Below are 17,421 nucleotides of genomic sequence, written 5' to 3'. Positions count from 1 at the left end.
GGGCTCAAGGTAGCGACCTTTGGTTTAAGCCAGCAACCTTGGGATTATGTCTATGACCCCACGTCAAACCAGCGCCAGCAACCTTGGATTTCGAACCTGGGTCCTCAGCATCCGAGGCCAACACTCTATCCACTGCACCACCACCTAGTCAGGCTGTCACCCACAGTTTTCTATCTGAGGAGATTAATTAACCTGTCTAAGATCACACAACTAGAACTTGAACTCAGAGTTCTGACTCAGCCTGTACTCCTTCCTTCCCTCTGAGAAAGAAGTGATGGTGGGGGATAGGAGGATGGGTGAGAGAGGACCTAGTAAGGAAGTCTGTAGTTTCTACCGTCCTTCATGCTTCTCCTAGCACTTCAAGCAGGGTCACTTTAGGCCACAAGGAGACAGGAGATGCGCAATTCTGGACTCAAATTCTATCGCCTTGTTAAAATCAAGTCTTCCTATCCCACTGGTTTGAGGGAGAAGTGAATAGAGAACTGAAGGCTGGCAAGGGCTGGGCTGGAATATCAAGAGGAAGCTGAAGGTGAGGTCTGTTTTTCACTGGACCTCACTTCCCTGACCACACTGAGCTCCCACTAGGTGTTTGCTGACGGCACACTGTGGTCTGACCACACCGCAGGGCTGAGTTTGCCTCTGAGCACCCCAGCCTGTGGAGGGCACTGACATACCACCTGTGCCCACTGAAGGTCCAGGCACCTGGAAGCAGTGTGGCAAGGTTGTTAGGAACATGAGCTCTGGAGGCAGACCTGAATTTGAGTCCTGAAGAGACACAACCTCTCTGAGTCTCCGCTTCCTCAGCTGTAAAATGGAGATGATAGTACATACCCAACCTGAGCACAGAGTTCACCTCTGTATGAGTAGGGACTGGGTTTGTCCCATCCAAATTCCCAGCACCTGGTCCTTAACAGGTGCTCAGTGTATGTTTGTCAGTGTTACTCGCTATACACTGGAGACACCTTGCTGGGCTCCTAGTGTGCATGCACATGCCTTCTCTCTGCACCAGCTTGGAGGGAACGGCCACCTTCACTCCACTGGACACACCAACCACCACATGGTTTTTTAAGCGGGCATACCAGTTTACTCTCCAAACAGCACACAAAGAGTTCCCACTGCTCTGCATTGTCATGGCACTATTTAAAATTTTTTCATAATTTGAGGTGAGTTCACTTCACATAACTGTGGAGACACATCAGATGAGGCTCAAGGACATAGTGTTGAGAGTAGCTGCAATAAATATAGCAAATTCTGTTTCTCAAACATTCAAAACCCTGCAAAAGAATGTGTTATTTGGAGATAGGAACCTATGTAGTAAAGATATTTTTGAAAGGCAAAATAATGATAAAAATAAAGGAGAGCACAGTGGTTCTGTCTGGAGAGAAGGAATTAGATACAAGGGGGATGGAGAGGTACACCACTGTAATATAATTCTTTATTTATAAACGACACAAAGTATTAGAAAATAAATACATAGGGTGGGTCATCTTAAGTGTTGGAAGGGTTCTTGGGTAAAAGGGCCCAGACTTTTCTCACACAGACCCCGGAAACAGAACCAGGCCTGCCAGGCCCAGATGCCAGCTGCATGGAGTGAAGGCTCTGTTACCGGAGTACAGACCAGCTAATCACTCTTGGGTGATTCGTTTTAGGATTTGTTCTAGTGGATCTCGGTGGCTTTTTCAATCCCAGGGACTCCAACTATTTAGGAGTAAACAACAATCCATCTGGCTCCCAGGGTCCCTCTTCTTTTCTTCCAGGAGAGCTGCAGTTTCTGCCCTGAACTATTGCCATGTTCTCTGGGCCAAAGCAAGAAGCCTGGAAATTAATTCCAGGAAGAACTTGCCTGCATTGTGGGATCAAGAGAAGTGGAGTGGGATAAGGGAGAGGAAGAGGCAGAGGGCTTTCTACCATCAGCTCTTCCCCTGGCCAAGTAAGAGCAGGACCCCTGAACCGAGGTTGGGGCCAAGGAGGCAGACTAAACTGCAGGAGCAAGGCCCGGCCGGCGCCTCTTCCCCGGGGCTTTCTGAGTTCTGCCCCAGTCCAGGCCATGGGAAGGGAAGCTCTCACCAGAGGCCTTTGCTGGATGTGATGTCTTACTTAAGAAGGCACAAGGTAGAGCCAGGATACAGGGACACTTCCTGCCTCGTCTATGAGATTTGGGGACCATGCTCTCTTCTTGCTGGGAATCTAGTATGGAGTGGGACCCATTAGGAGGGAATGTAAGGAGGATAATAGAGGCAAGTCAGGTCTGAGGAGACTGGACGGATGGTGGGAGAAGGAGGGAATCTGTGTGTGTGGAGGGGAGGATTCATCCAGGACAACTGTGGGGAGGGGAAGGTATATTTATCTTCCGAGCTGGTGGCATTAAAAATAAACAGAGACCCTGAGTAACCCAAACTCCACCCTTCTGCGTTGGGGTGGAGTCCATCAGTGATGAAGAAGCAGAAGATGGGACTACAACTGTCTTCCCAGCCTAGGGCTCCTGCATGGGGACCTGGGGCCTGCTGGCGCCCCCTGGGCTGGCTGGAGGAGGGAGCGAGGAGGGAAGGGGGCGGAGCGGGAGCCAGGCAGGAACAATGCTGGCTTCCAGCCAGGAGACTGAGGCGAGAAGATGGAAAGGGAGAGAATGAGGGGCAGAGAAAAGGAAAAAAAAAAAAGAAAGAAAGAAAGGTGAGGGAGTAGCTGCAATAAATATAGCAGAGAGGTGGAGAAAATGCCCCACTTGGGTCTGCCCCTACTCCTCCCCTTCCTAGTCTCTGAAGACACTCGCGAAAAGGAGCCTGTTCTGGGTTCCATCCTCCCGAGGAAGGGGAGGTACAGCAGGAGGCACTTAGGTTACTCTCAGGAAGGACTTTCCTGGGAGAATGGGGACAATGGGACAGCTGTGTGAGGGTGGATTCTCTCCTTCTCTGGTGAGTCCTGGGACTCAGCTGAGTTGTGGCACATGTTCTTGCCCTGAGACAGGCTGTCAGACAGGATGACCTCACCTACCTGCCTCTGTGTTCCTTGGCTGACTTCTGAGCCTATCTGGGATGGCAGGACAATTACAGGAAAGTATCAATGAAAGAGCCTCCAGACACAGCTGTGAGGAAAGAGGCTGGAGCTAAGGCTGTGCCGCCTGAGGGTGGCAGGCACTGGCGAGCGCAACAGAACGCCCTTCTCGACACCTTGTCCCGGAGTAGAGGTCCCATCCTGGTTCTGGAACTGGGAGAAGTGCGGGAATGACCTGCTTGGCACATAGTAGGAACTCGGTGACTGATGACTATTTCTCACTGGATGGAAGGACAGATGGAAGCTCTTGTGTCAGGGACTGCATTGGCCTTGCTCACCACAGTCTTAGGCACATAATTTATACTCCATAAATGTTAGTTGAAGGAATAATGCTCCCCATCTGCCCAAGGCTGGGTCCTGTCTTTACAGAGACCCCTAAAAACAGTGATGATGTCTGTGTCCAGTGTGACTAATGACCTGGCCTTTAGTCTCCTAATACTCAGGCACATACCTGTGTAAGCTGAGGTGGGTTGGGGGCTGGGTTAAGCCTCTGAAGAATCTCCTCCACCTGACCTGTGGTGGCACAATAAAGTGTCAACCTGTAATGCTGAAGTCACTGGTTTGAAACCCAGGCTTGCCCAGTCAAGGCACATATGAGAAGCAACTACTATAAGTGGATGCTTCCCGCTCCTGCACCACCCTCCCCCAACTTCTCTCTTTCTCTCTCTCTCTCCTATCTCTCTAAAATCAATAAATAAAAAAAAATTTTTTTTCCTTAGTGAGAGGTAGGAAGATAGTGAGACAAACTCCCTCATGTGTCCTGACCGGGAACCACCCAGCAACCCCTATCTAGGGCTGATGCTCAACTCAACCGAGCTATTTTTAATGCTGGGGGCTGAAGCTTAAGCCAGTTGAGACACTGGCTTTGGGAGGAGAAGAGGGAAAGAAGGAGGAGAAGGAGGGGGAGAGAAGCAGATGGTCGCTTCTCTTGTGTGCCCTGGCCAGGAAACGAACCTGGGATGTCCATATTCCTGGCCAACGATCTATCTATTGAGCCAACCGGCCAGCGCCAAATAAAATCTTTCTTTTACAGAGACAGAGAGAGTCAGAGAGAGGGACAGACAGACAGGAACGGAGAGAGATGAGAAGCATCAATCATCAGTTTTTTGTTGTGTGTTGCGACACCTTAGTTGTTCATTGACTGCTTTCTCATATGTGCCTTGACCGTGGGCCCCCAGCAGACCAAGTAACCCCTTGCTTGAGCCAGCGACCCTGGGTCCAATCTTTTTAATTGTTTGACCCAATTTGAGCTTTGCTCATATCAGATGAGCCCACACTCAAGCTGGCGACCTCGGGGTCTCGAACCTGAGTCCTCCACATCCCACTCCGATGCTCCATCTACTGCGCCACCACCCAGTCAGGCAAAATAAAATCTTTTAAAAAAAGAAAAAGAAACTCTTCTAGTGTCCTGCCCCCAGGCTAGGCCTTAGGCTCTTGCTGAAAACTTAATAACCCTTTATCCCCCAACTGAGCCTACCTGAGCCTGAAAGGACCCACACCTGTCCTGGCCTCATAGTCTGCAGCCCAGAAAGAGGAAAGAAATCCAATCAGGGGCACACACAGGCTTGGCCCACTCCAGACTGAAAGATGGAAGATAGACCATGGGAGGACTAATATTTCTCTCCACACTGAAGAACCTGCTCCCCTCGCTAGAAAGAAAGAGAACTGGTGGGGTCCAGCTGACACCCGTTCTGATATTATTGGTTTATAATGAACCCAAGCAGCCCCCTCAGGTTACCAGTGAGGTCCCGGCACCTGCTGCCTGAGAGACCCCCCAGGTGAGCCACACCTTTTTACAGGCCTCAGTTTCCTCTGGAACAAAGGAGAAGCACAATCCCTGAGGGCCCTTCCTCTGAGACTGTTCTCTAGTTCTAGAATTCCCAGCTTCTAAGATTCCACCCGGGGTGGTCAGAAGAGAGGGCTTGTTGCTGGGGACTGCGAAGCTGTCAGGCTGCTCCAGCTCCAGCCAACAGCCTGAACCTCCACCTAGCCTGTCACACCTGCTCGCCTCAAGGGGCAGAGGTGGGAGCCGAAGCCTGAGTCCAGTCTCACCCAGATGCCCCCAAATCTCCCCTCATGGCTGCCAGAATTGCCCTCCTCTCTGCTTTTGGTCCTTCGTTGACCTCTGTGAGTGGCTGGATCCCTGGGGGAAGTTGAGAGAGGCTGGCTAACCCTATGGCAGGCTAGGACAGGAACAAGGAGAGGTCTGAGGTTTCTGGGCCACTGGGCAGGAGCAGAGGTCAGGCAAACATGAGGAGGCAGAAGAATGGAGGAGATGGCCTTTTGAAGTCATCTCCTGGGATGCAGCTCCCAGCAATGAGAAAGGGACCAGAATGTCCTGGGAAATGAATGATGGTTTCAGGGCAATCCATAGGCCGGGGTTAAATGGGGTCACCCTGTCTCACCCTCCCCCCTTGAGTGCCAGTGACTGGGCAGGGGGCTGAGCCTGCTGTAGGAGCACCTGTTCGAGCACTTTGGAGAGGCAGGGGGAGGGGGGACGGCAGAGGTGGTTCAGGCAATGCAGACCAATGGGAAATAAACGGGAGTGGGGATGGACACCCAGGGAAAAAGCCCAGGGACAGACCCTGCCTCCTCCTACAAGGCTCTTCTGAGGATAGCTTTTTCTTGAGTAGAAATGAGGCTGGGCAAGGAACTCTGGAAGGTCCAAGTGTCCCTGAAAGAGAAGGGGCTTAGGCACTTCCTGGGGACTGGAGCTTGAGCCAGAGGAGGGGGCGCCCCTAGGTACCCTCCTTCCGTAAGAGCTACAAAGCTCCCGGTGAAGCAGGGGAGACTGACGGTAGAGAGCAAAGGGGGTGTGCCCAGGGGCCAGATGGAGGTGATGCTGACCCAAGGCAGGGAGGTAGTGGGGAATGGTGAGGAAGGAGTAAGGCCCCTTGGTGGGCCTGGAGCGGGAATCTTGGCAGCCCAGGCTGGGCTGGGGGTGGGGGTGCTGTCGGCCAGCCAGGTTTCTGCTGCTGCTGCTGGGAAGAGCCCAGCCCAGAGATTCTTATCCAGGGCAGGAACAGAACTGGTTTCTCGACTGGCAGCTGGCAGTGCCAAGGGGCAGGAAGAAGTCAAGAGGTCAGGAGGGCAGTGGCAGGCCTGAGGGAGAGGTAGGAGAACCTGCACAGGGGACCCTGACCATCACTTGGACAATAGTCTCAACCATCACTACTGGGGCCTCTGTGGGCTCTACGTTTGTGTTTTATTTGCAGATAACTGATCCACTTTCTTTTTTAAATTTATTTATTTTTTCAATTGATTGATTTTAGCAAGGGAAAAAGAGGGAGGAGTGAAGGGGGAGAGGGTTGCTTCTTCTGTGTGCCCTGACTGGAAATCAAATAGGGACTTCCGCCTGACCAGGCAGTGGTGCAGTGGACAGAGCAGGGGTCCCCAAACTACGGCCCGTGGGCCTCATGTGGCCCCCTGAGGCCATTTATCCGGCCCCTGCTGCACTTCCAGAAGGGGCACCTCTTTCATTGGTGGTCAGTGAGAGGAGCATAGTTCCCATTGAAATACTGGTCAGTTTGTTGATTTAAATTTACTTGTTCTTTATTTTAAATATTGTATTTGTTCCCATTTTGTTTTTTTACTTTAAAATAAGATATGTGCAGTGTGCATAGGAATTTGTTCATAGTTTTTTTTATAGTCCGGCCGTCCAACGGTCTGAGGGACAGTGAACTGGCCCCCTGTGTAAAAAGTTTGGGGACCCCTGGGATAGAGCGTTGGACTGGGATGCGGAAGACCCAGGTTCGAGACCCTGAGGTCGCCAGCTTGAGCGCGGACTCATCTGGTTTGAGCAAAAGTTCACCAACTTGGACCCAAGGTCGCTGGCTCGAGCAAGGGGTTACTTGGTCTGCTGAAGGCCTGCGGTCAAGGCACATATGAGAAAGCAATCAATGAACAACTAAGATGTCATAACAAGAAACTAATGATTGATGCTTCTCATCTCTCTCCGTTCCTGTCTGTCTGTCCCTATCTATCACTCTCTCTGTCTCTGTAAAAAAAAATATATATATATATATAGGGACTTCCACACATGGGGTGGGCCTGCTGGCCGACAATCTACCACTGAGCTAGCCACCCAGGGCTGATTCACTTTATATGAAGTGAGGAATCCACTCAAGTCCCCCTGTCCCCCATCTTTCTCAGGTATAACTGGCCCAGCCAGGAGAAATACCTGGTTGGACACCGCTCCTCTTCCTCCTGTCTCTCCTGCCCCAGTCTCTCCCATCCCCCACTAATGCTGGAAGGCTCCTGAGGTCACCGCAGGGAGGAGAAAGGGAGCCAAGCAGAGGAGGGGGGACCCTGGAGGACTCTCCTCACAGCCTGCTCCATTGCTTCATTTCATCTCCTACAATCCCCACCCCCCACCACAGAGCCTGGTAGTCCCAGTCCCATCCATCTTGTGCCTGCGGCTGTCCTGAGGCAGCCCTTTATCAGGACCTGGGGTCAGAGGTCCTGCCCAGCTCGGTCCAGTTCCTCTGACCCCCACCCCTGGGGCACTTTCTTCCCCCTCCCTCTCTGCACTTCTCTCTTCTTGTTTCTGGCCTGACTTCTGCCAGTCTCTCCCTTGTAGGTTCTTGTAACTTGGCTCTTTCTGCCACATATAGGCATGGGGGGGGGGGGGCTCAACCACTCTGGGCCCCAGGCTCCCCCCAGGCTTTCTCTTCTTTGGAATCTCTTGCTTTTGACATTACGAGGGCTTTCTCTGAACTCCATGCTCTTGTGTCTTGGGTGAAGGTGCTTGCACACGCACCTGTTTTCCAAAGATGGTGCAGACTCTCCAAGTGCCTGTCAGTGCCCTGCCACGCATGTCAGCCCTCAACCCCAGGGTGGGGGGCAGATCACACATGCTCCTTCTTTATCTTTGCCTTCCTGTCCTGGGGCTCAGTGGCCCAGGCCTCTCGGCTGCTTGAGTCCTTTTGCCATCTGTGTTTGGGTTCTGAGAAGTTTGGACTTTAGAGAAGATTGCCCATGGAGATCTCACAGAATTTTTGGAATGTAGGCAGGGGATGGTGTTTCCTGTGCATTTTCTCCCAAATGCTCAGCTGAGTAGTAAAAGAAGAGGCACCCAAATGGGTCTTGGGGTGGGAAGGGAAGATGGAGGGACTTTTCAAGGGCTGGGCCAGGCTGAGCTAGATGGGTGAGGGCCCCCTCTCTGTGAGAGACAGAGACAGAAAGAAAGAGGGATAGACAGGGACAGATAGATAGGAAGGGAGAAAGATGAGAGGCTTCAATTGGTAGTTGTGGCATTTTGGTTGTTCATTGATTGCTTCTCATATGTGCCTTGACCAGGGCAGTGGGGGGAGCTCCAGCTGAGCCAGTGACCTTTGGGCCTAAGCCAGCGACCATGGGGCCCTGTCCACGATCCCGTGCTCAAGCCAGCAACCCCCATGCTCTCGTCAGATGAACCTGTGCTTAAGCCAGCGACCTCAGGGTTTTAAACCTGGGTCCTCAGCGCCCCAGGTTGACACTCTATCCACTGCACCACTGCCTCGTCAGGCTGCCACCCCTTTTAAAAGCCTTTCAATGGCTTCTCATTGCACTTAGAATAAAATAAGTACTGTGGCACTCAGGTCAATCCAGCCTGATGGCCTTCAGCCACCCCTTTCCCTCTCAGGACCTTAGACAGCCCCAAACTGTCCTCAGGGCCTTTACCCCGTGGTTCCCTCTGCCTAGAACACCGCTCCCTCTGTCAGGACCCCCAATGCTGTTCTCCCAAACACCTGCTCTCCTACCACCTCTGCCCACCTCGTCTAAGCGAGGCCTCCTCTATCATGCTCTCTCCCTCTGCTCCCCTTTTTCCTTCATAGCACCTATACAAATGCAATTATGAATTGGTGCATTTATTTTTTTAATTGTCTATCTTTTCCCAGGAAAGATCTATATTTCACCCTGGCCAGATAGTTCCGTTAGTTGGAGTATCATCCTAATATGCAAAGGTTGCGGTTTTGGTCCCTAGTCAGGGCACATACAGGAACCAACTGATATTTCTGTCTCTCTCTCTTTTTTTCCCTTCCTCTTTCTAAAACTCAGTAAGTAGCGTGACCTGTGGTGGCACAGTGGATAAAGCGTCAACCTGGAACGCTGAGGTCACTGGTTTGAAACCCTGGGCTTGCCTAGTCAAGGCACATATCGGTGTTAATGCTTCCTGCTCCTCCCCCCTTTCTCTCTCTCTCTTTCTCCTCTCTAGAAAAATGAACAAATAAAAATAAAATAAAACTCAATAAATAAAAAGTATCAAAAAAAATATTTCTCTTCATAGGCCCCACGAGGACAGAGATTTTGCTCATTTTTTTCACTTCTGGATTCCCAGCACCTAGGAGGCACTCAGGAAATGACAGTTGGGTGAATAAATGAAAGGACCCCTCACTTCCCCCACCCCACACTCAGAGACTCTGGACTCTGTCTCCCCAGTTCCCGGGCCCTGACTCAGCCCTCAGCTGCAGCACGTGGCATCTCATGGGGCAGGATCAGGAGACCCCGGCCGGAGAGCAGTCTGGTCTTGCAGGGGAAGGAAGCTTACCTGCCACAGAGGTTGTGAAACATGCCACTGTCAGCACTGCTGCTGGGAGAAGCCACCTCAGCTGTGTGAGAAACTAAATAACTTGTCTGAGGTCACACCAACAGCAAGTGGCAGAACCAAGATTCGAAACTCTTCTAATGCCATGACCAGGTAGCTTAGTTGATTAAGCCATCTTTTGTTTGTTTGTTTTGTTTTTAAAGTTTTATTGATTTTAGAGAGAGGAGAAAGAGAGAGAAGGGGGGGAGTGAGAAACATCAACTCTCAGCAGTTGCGTTTTGTATGTGCTGTGACTAGGGAGCCCAGGATTTTGTCATCAGATGAGATGGGCACATTCAGGGTGGTATGGCCGTAGACAATCCTGGGGTTTTGAACCGGCAGCCTCAGTATTCCAGGTCGACCCTCTATCCACTGTGCCAGCACAGGTCATGCTAGACCATCATTTTGATATGCCAAGGTTGTGGGTTCAATCCCTGGGTCAGGGACATATAAAAATCAACCAAAGAATACATAAATAAATGGAACAACAAATCGATCTCCCATCCTTTCTCTAAAATTAATTTTTTTAAAAACTCTTATTCCAACACTTGTACTCATTTCACTCACCAAGGACAAAGTAAGAGAAGGACAGGAAAACCAGTTAGAAGCTGCTGCTGTATAAAACCTGGTGAGTGATGCCTGACCTTTGGTGGCGCAGTGGATAAAGTGTCAACCTGGAACACTGAGGTTGTTGGTTCGAAACCCTTGGCTTGCCTGGTCAAGGCACATGTGGGAGTTGATGCTTCCTCCCTTCTCTTTCTCTCGCTCTCTTTCTCCCCTCTCTAAAATGAGTAAATAAAATCTTAAAAAAAAACAACAAAAACCAACCTGTTGAGTGATGGCAAGTTCTGGCCTATGGCAATAACCTGGGGAAGGAAGGCAAGCATTTGAGAGAGATCAGGATGAATTTTGGAAAGAAGCAGTACAGGACTGAGTGTGGAGGTTCAAGGAGATGGGTGGGGTCTGGCCTGTGGTGGCACAGTGGTCAGAACATCAACCTGGAGTGTTGAGGTCGCTGGTTTGAAACCCTAAGCTTGTCTGGTCAATGCACATATGACAAGCAATCAATGAACAACTAAAGTAAAGCAACTATGAGTTGATACGTCTTGCTCCCTGCCCTCTCTGTAAAATCAATAAATAAAATCTTTAAAAAAATAAAAATAAAAAAAAAGATGGATAGGAGAAGGAACCAAGGGACTTGGAAGATTTAGGAGCCAGCAGAAGGGGTATGTGAGAGATCTCAAGTCAGAGACAGGTTTATCTCAGACCCAGAGACCTGGGCAGGACAGCCTGGGGGCATCAATGAGCTCATCTGGAACATGCGGGAGGCCAAGGAAGGCCAGGCCTGGGGTTGCCCACAGACAGGTTGGAGGAGAGAGAAGGAACAATTGGAGGAGGAGGAGGAGGAAGAAGCTATGTCACCTTTGTGGAGAACGTGGGAGAAGATAGGAATCAGCTACTCAGTGTCCAGCGCCCCTCTGAGAGGTCAGGAGGATGAGGCCCTGGTGACCTCGGAAGCCAGAGGGGGGACCGAGGAGGCTGGAGAAGTGGAGGTGCTGCTCATGAGTTGAGCATTGAGTGAAGAGGCGGTGGTGAGAAGAATGAAGGGGAGGATTGTAGCTCACATCCCTGCTGCTGAAACCTCAGCTCCCACAAAGACACTTATCTATTTTCCAATGAATCAGGGACAGGTTATATTTTTAAAAACATTTTAATAAAACTAACCAATAAATATTTTATACTGTATAGGCTACAGGGACCAAGTAGAAACCAGAGAGCCAGTCTTTCCCTCTCACCCTCACAGAAAGAGAGACTATTCTGGGCTGGTTTGGGGCTGGGACTGACAATTAGGGGTGTGGGGGAAGTGATTCTGGAATTAGTGATCTGGGCTTTTGCAATCCAACCCTCTCTGTTGGTATAAGGGAGGGGAGGGGCCAAAAAAAAAAAAAAAGAAAAGAAAAGAAAAAGAAAAGAAAAAAAAAAACAGAGCCCTGGCCCTGGCCGGTTGGCTCAGCGGTAGAGCGTCGGCCTGGCGTGCGGGGGGACCCGGGTTCGATTCCCGGCCAGGGCACACAGGAGAGGCGCCCATCTGCTTCTCCACCCCTCCGCTCCTTCCTCTATGTCTCTCTCTTCCCCTCCCGCAGCCAAGGCTCCATTGGAGCAAGGATGGCCTGGGCGCTGGGGATGGCTCCTTGGCCTCTGCCCCAGGCGCTAGAGTGACTCTGGTCGCGGCAGAGCGAGGCCCTGGACGGGCAGAGCATCGCCCCCTGGTGGGCAGAGCTTCACCCCTGGTGGGCGTGCCGGGTGGATCCCGGTCGGGGGCATGCGGGAGTCTGTCTGACTGTCTCTCCCCGTTTCCAGCTTCAGAAAAATACAAAAAAAAAAAAAAAAAAAGAAAAGAAAAGAAAAGGAAAAAAACAGAGCCCCTGCAGAAGACATCCAGCACCTGGGAAAGGAACATAGGTGAGGGGAAGCTAGCCTAGAGGGGAAGGGGGAGGGACGGCCTACACAGCAGGGAAGCAGGAGCACAGGCTGGGGACGAGCTTGAGCATCTCTCAGACCCACAGCCACTCATTCTCGGACGTAGACCCTGGTGCACACAACGTCATCCGCCGTCATGGTCTGGAGGGAAGACAGAAGTCGTTGTTAGCCTGAGTCCCCTGGGTCCTGTGGCTTGGGAGGAAGAGGAGGGTTGAACAAGGGAACTTTGGTTTGTCACTAGGCCCAAACCTGCTCCTTGGTTCAGGACCAAGAGTCAGGAGCTGGTCTCAAAATGCCTGTGCCTCATGGAAGAGAAGACAGCAAAAGAGCCTCAAGGGTCCCTCCAACATCCTAATCCCCAAGCCAGGGGGATAGCTCCCCTGGAGAACTGCTGGGACCTCTCAGTGCATGGCCATTGTTCCACACAGAAGGGACATCATTTCTCACTTGCACAAGGCACTGTATGAGACAGGGACAGTTTAGTCACAACCCAGCAGCCCCATCAGGAGACGTGTTTGTCCTTGAACACCCAGCACCCTGGAATGTCCCAGAAAATCCTACAAGGTAGCAGTGGGCTTGCTCTTAGCTGGGAGGAGGGAGGACTTACCAGGATCAACTCCCCGTCATTGGTCAATTCTCTGGTCCAGGAGGTCTTGGGACCCTCTCCCTTTAAAAGCCTCTGATCACAGATCATTTTGTTCTCACTTTCCCATTTCACCAGGCTCTGCAAGAAAGAAGTGGCCCGTTGACCTGGAAATGCTGAGGTTGCCGGTTCGAAACCCTGGGCTTGCCTGGTCAAGGCACATATGGGAGTTGATGCTTCCAGCTCCTCCCCCCCTTCTCTCTCTCTCTGTCTCTCTCTCTCCCTCTCTCTGTCCTCTCTAAAAATGAATAAAAATTAAAAAAAAAATAAAAAAAAGAAAGAAAGAAGTGGCCAGTGAGCTGGGCTCACAGGAGGGACAATGCAGCAAGAGGGATAGGGGATATACCCCCTTTCTAACCACTACCACTACCTAGGGACTTTCTCCTTTAGAAAAGAAAGAAATCCAGGAAAAGGCTAGAACATGAGAGGCAGGGCAACAGAAGCCCTGACCCTGAGGAACTCCTCTCTGGCACTTACCTTACAGGGTCTCCCATCCACAGTTTGCTCCTCAAACTCTTCTCCAATCTTGAAGTTAATCTCTGTGGTGCGCACAGTGGTGGAAGTTTTGATATAGAAAGTGTCTCCCTCCTGTTTGATCTCCACTGCTGGCTTGGACGCGGCAGCCACAGCAATCTTCCTCAGCATTACATTCACCCCTGTGGAGAGGAGAGAGGCTCACCTTTCGGGGGGCTCCAGGCAAATGTGTGACACTCTCCCCATAGGACAGCTGGAGCAGCTGCCTGGTTTCCGAGAAAGTATATTTAAAAAGAGGGCAGGGGGTGCAGCCCTGAGGGATGGTGGGGTTTAGAAAGAGAAGATTGAGAGGCAGTACACCGCCCTTAAGGATCCTGCTCCTAGCTGCCACCCCACATGAATGAGTCAGCAGTCCTGGATCACTCCCCTGAGCCTCAGCTCTTCACTCAAAGAGTTCTTAGGGAGAACTTGCCCTCATTCCCCTTACCCAGCAGGCATCCTGCTATGGGCTTACATTGGCTCTGCTCATTTCACTTTTGGCCCTTGTCTACCCCACTTCAGACCTACTGCGGGGCTGGGCTCATTAGAGCCACTGTGTCTTCCCCTCTGCCCAACTGCAGGGCAGACACTCCCAGTCCAGGCCATACCGTTTATGTTCCAGAAATAGGGATCACTTCCCTCTTGTGCTATCTACCTTCCGTCTAGTGTTATGCAGGCCTTCTTTTGCCCAATTTCTGTCCCTCCCCCAAATGAGAAGGAACAGGGATTCTCAGCAGGGGAAGAGGTGGCCAGCAGCCTAGGGAAGATAGAGGCTCTGGAGTAAGATCCATTAGGCGCCATTTCTACCTGGTTCAGCCTCCCTTGCAGGTGACCCCAGGAAAATGGCTTAACTTCTCTGAACCTTAGATTCCTCAATTGTAAAATGGAGACAATAGCTTCTTTTATAGCCCCCTAGCAAATGGGATGAGGTAGGTTTAAGGCTAAGCACACAGTGCCAGGCACACCTTTAAGTTTTCAGGGCCCTGGCCGGTTGGCTCAGTGGTAGAGAGTCAGTCCAGCGTGTGAATGTCCTGGGTTCAATTTCTGGTCAGGGCATACAAAAGAAGTGACCATCTACTTCTCCACCTCCCCCCTTCTCTCTCTCTCTCTCTTATCCTCTCCTGCAGCCATGGCTCTATTGGTTCGAGTGCATTGGCCAGGGAGCTAAGGATGGCTCTGTGGAACCTTCACCTCAGGTGCTAAAAAATAGTTTGATTGTTGAGCAACAGCCTCAGATGGGCAGAGCATCTCCAGTAGGGGGTTTGCCAGATGTATCCTGGTCAGGGTGCATGCAGAAATCTGTCTCCCTTCCTCTCACTTAAGAAATAAATTTAAAAAAAGAAAAAGTTTTTAGAAAACAGTAGCTAGTCTTACTGTTGCTATTATTTTTACTGATAAAAGGAATGCAAAGAAAAAGCTGGAGCTGAGGCTCAAAGTTCTCCGCATCAGACTCCTGCTCACCTGCCTTCCTGCAAGGCTCCCACACCCTTCTTCTCCCTTCAAGGACAGAAAAGGACACTGCCCTTCCCTCCCCTGATATGTCCCTGACTCCAGAATCACCCACCCCCACCTCAGGTGGTAAGGTCTTCTCATTCAGAGTCCCTGTGTCTGTCTCCCCCATCCTTTCCCAAATTGGATCCCTTCTCTCTGCTCCCCAGTTATTAGAGGGGTGGAGGAGCCAAGAAAGAACACACCTCTGACAGAATGACAAGCAGGCAGGGAGACACAGGAGTGAAGTGGCCCTAGTTTAAGTTTCACATCACTTTGCCCAGCCTGGCTTCCCACCCTGAACTGGAGCAGAACCCCTCAGAGAAGTAATTGGTAGGCATTAAGGGGTCACACTGGGCTGGGCCAGGTGAGCAGGATTCCCCTACCCCTGATCTAGCCCAAACTTCCTGACTCTCCTCTAGACCTGGATTCCTAGAGAAATAAGTCCTCTTTCTCCATGACACCACAGCAAAACCTCTCTGGTCCAGAAAGAGGGAGTGGGAAGGAGAGAGCCCTGTCTCCAGGAGCCTGCTGCTTTTTTTGGCACCTGCTTTTTAGCTGCTGATCCCAGGTCCATGGATAAATGACTGAAGTTCCAGGTCTAATTGACTTGGTAGAGGAGGCACAGCCTACTCCATCTTTTTGGACAGAGACTACTTCATTGTTGCTTCCTGGGAAGTCCATCCTGCTATCTAACATCCATCTTTCCTGTTACATGAGCAGAACCTGCTACATGCCATGACCATCATACTGCATGGGACAGTTACCTTCCAAACACCTCTCACAAGGAAAGGGACCCTTGATTAAGGCAAAGGAAGGTGAGAAGGAACTAAGGTTCCTGTGGAGGCAAGGCTGCTGGGTTCAGAGGAGACGCCCCTCCAGCCAGCCTCTACAGCCTGTGGAGCTGGGGCCAGGCTGACAACCTTGGCTGACTCAGGGCAGTGTTAATGCGTCTGTTTTCAATCTGTCCCCCAGCAGGAACTGAGGAGGGCTCGTGGCTGTGAGAGACCCTGCAGGGAGGACAAACAGATGAAGACAGACAGACAAGGTTGGGCTTTGGATCTTATTCTTCAGCTGGGACCTGGAGTGCCTCAGGCCCCTGCCTCATCCACTGGGGAGAGAAGTCAAATCCAGAGAAGATGGGGGAGGAAATGATATCTAGGCTTTTTATTTTTTAAGATTTTATTTATTGATTTTAGAGAGATGAGAGAGAGAGAAAGAAAGGGGAGAAGGAGGGAGCAGGAAATATCAACTTAAGAGTTGCTTCTCATCTGTGCCTTGAGCAGGCAAGCCTGGGCTTTCGAACTGGTGACCTCAGCATTCCAGGTCGATGCTTTACCCACTGTGCCACCACAGGTCAGGCAGCATCTAGGCTTTCTGAAGGGAAATATTCTATCCTTTCGGTCTAATTTCAGCAAAAGCAGAACAACAAAGACTGAGGTGACTACAAGTACCGTGGTTAGACTGCAAGAACTAATAGCAAGAAATGATGAAAATCCCCACTTTCCCTATAGCATTCCAGAGCCTTCCTAGGTCCGGATTCACTCCTACAGCTCCCCACCCCACACAAGGTGCCCCTCCCCACCCAGCCCGACTGGGTTCTCTCTGTTCAATCCAGAAACGGATGGCTCCAGGGCTCCCAGGTGGCTTCCCAATTGCTTAACTAATTTCCATCTCTTCCCAGAATCCCCTTTTTAGACATTTCCTGGTTTTCACCCCTTCCCCAGACAGAGGGTACATAGGAATTGGGAAGGGCTATCTGGGTGGATACAACTTCCCCACCTTTAACCAACACCACCCAATTAGGCTGCAGTGGCTCTCCAGGGAGGAAGGGAGAAGAGAACTCAGATTTTCAGAAAGGCAGTAAGTAGGGGGATTACACACAAAGCCATTTGTTGAAATCGAAGAAAGTGATAATTATCCAGAGTGATTTTAGAACTCGAACTGCTTGCTGCAGGAAAATATTTGTCTCACGGATAGGGATGAGGGTGGGAGCAGAGTGGAAAAAGTGCTGAAGAGAGAAGGGATCATGACCAAGGGGGTGCTGAGGTAATAAACTTGCCCTGGGGACTGGGTTACCAGTGGGGACAGGGAAGGAGGCTGGAATGTCTCTGAGGGGCTCCGTGGGGTAGGGACTCGGGCTCCCTGCCTGTATGCAGGGTTTGCAGCTTCTAAACTGCAAGAGCCCCCTTCCTCACTCCAAGAATACCGACCTCGTGTTTCTGGTTTCTACTTGATTCACAGGCTGAGTCACTGAAGGAGCTGGCATTGGTGGGCGCCCCGCCAGAAAAAGCAGGATTTGGGTGTCCGGGCCTGGGACCCAGGTGTACGGCCCTTTTTCTTGGGGATGCAGGCGCCCAGCCTCCCACGCCCTGATTCAAGCCCCTCATTTCTTTCTCATCTCCACCTCAGAGAACTCAGGCGCCCGTCTCCTCTCCCTGGCGCTCCAAAATCTTACCCAGCACTTTGAGCAAATCCTCGAAGTTTTCCGATCGAATAATCTTCCAGTTGCCAGAGAAGTTGGGCATGGTGGCGGCGCTAGTGGCGATCCCTTTAGATCCTTCTGCTGAAGCACTGGACGCTGAGTCCTTTAGCCAAAAGATACGTGGCCGCTGCCTTCGCCTGATGGTGAGATTGAGGAAGGCGGACACGTCCCAGGACAACCCCGAAGCTGGCCTGG

At 51.1% G+C, this 17,421-nt stretch overlaps 1 protein-coding gene across 1 annotated transcript; it reads right to left on the bottom strand.

Moving 5' to 3' along the window:
* Positions 1-11,342: 11,342 nt before the first annotated feature.
* CRABP2 (cellular retinoic acid binding protein 2) lies at positions 11,343-17,421 on the bottom strand. Its single transcript, XM_066366098.1, has 4 exons — positions 17,200-17,421; positions 13,218-13,396; positions 12,705-12,821; positions 11,343-12,238 (listed from the first exon to the last, which is right to left on the bottom strand). The coding sequence occupies exons 1-4, from the start codon at positions 17,267-17,269 to the stop codon at positions 12,188-12,190; spliced, it is 417 nt and encodes a 138-aa protein (XP_066222195.1). The 5' UTR covers positions 17,270-17,421; the 3' UTR covers positions 11,343-12,187.

This window comes from Saccopteryx leptura, chromosome 2, assembly GCF_036850995.1.
Source record: "Saccopteryx leptura isolate mSacLep1 chromosome 2, mSacLep1_pri_phased_curated, whole genome shotgun sequence".
Taxonomy (NCBI): Eukaryota; Metazoa; Chordata; class Mammalia; order Chiroptera; family Emballonuridae; genus Saccopteryx; species Saccopteryx leptura.
The sequence above is the reverse complement of the archived record's forward strand: the minus strand, read 5'-3'. Positions and strand labels throughout refer to the sequence as shown.

What these genes read in the sequence shown, in the direction of transcription:
- CRABP2 (XM_066366098.1), bottom strand. Translation starts at nt 17,269, where the DNA reads ATGCCCAACTTCTCTGGCAACTGGAAGATTATTCGATCGGAAAACTTC. An exon ending in TGGATGGGAGACCCTGTAAG is followed by an intron (nt 12,822 to 13,217) that starts GTAAGTGCCAGA and finishes TCTTTCTTGCAG; the next exon opens with AGCCTGGTGAAATGGGAAAG. An exon ending in ATGACGGGGAGTTGATCCTG is followed by an intron (nt 12,239 to 12,704) that starts GTAAGTCCTCCC and finishes TCTTCCCTCCAG; the next exon opens with ACCATGACGGCGGATGACGT.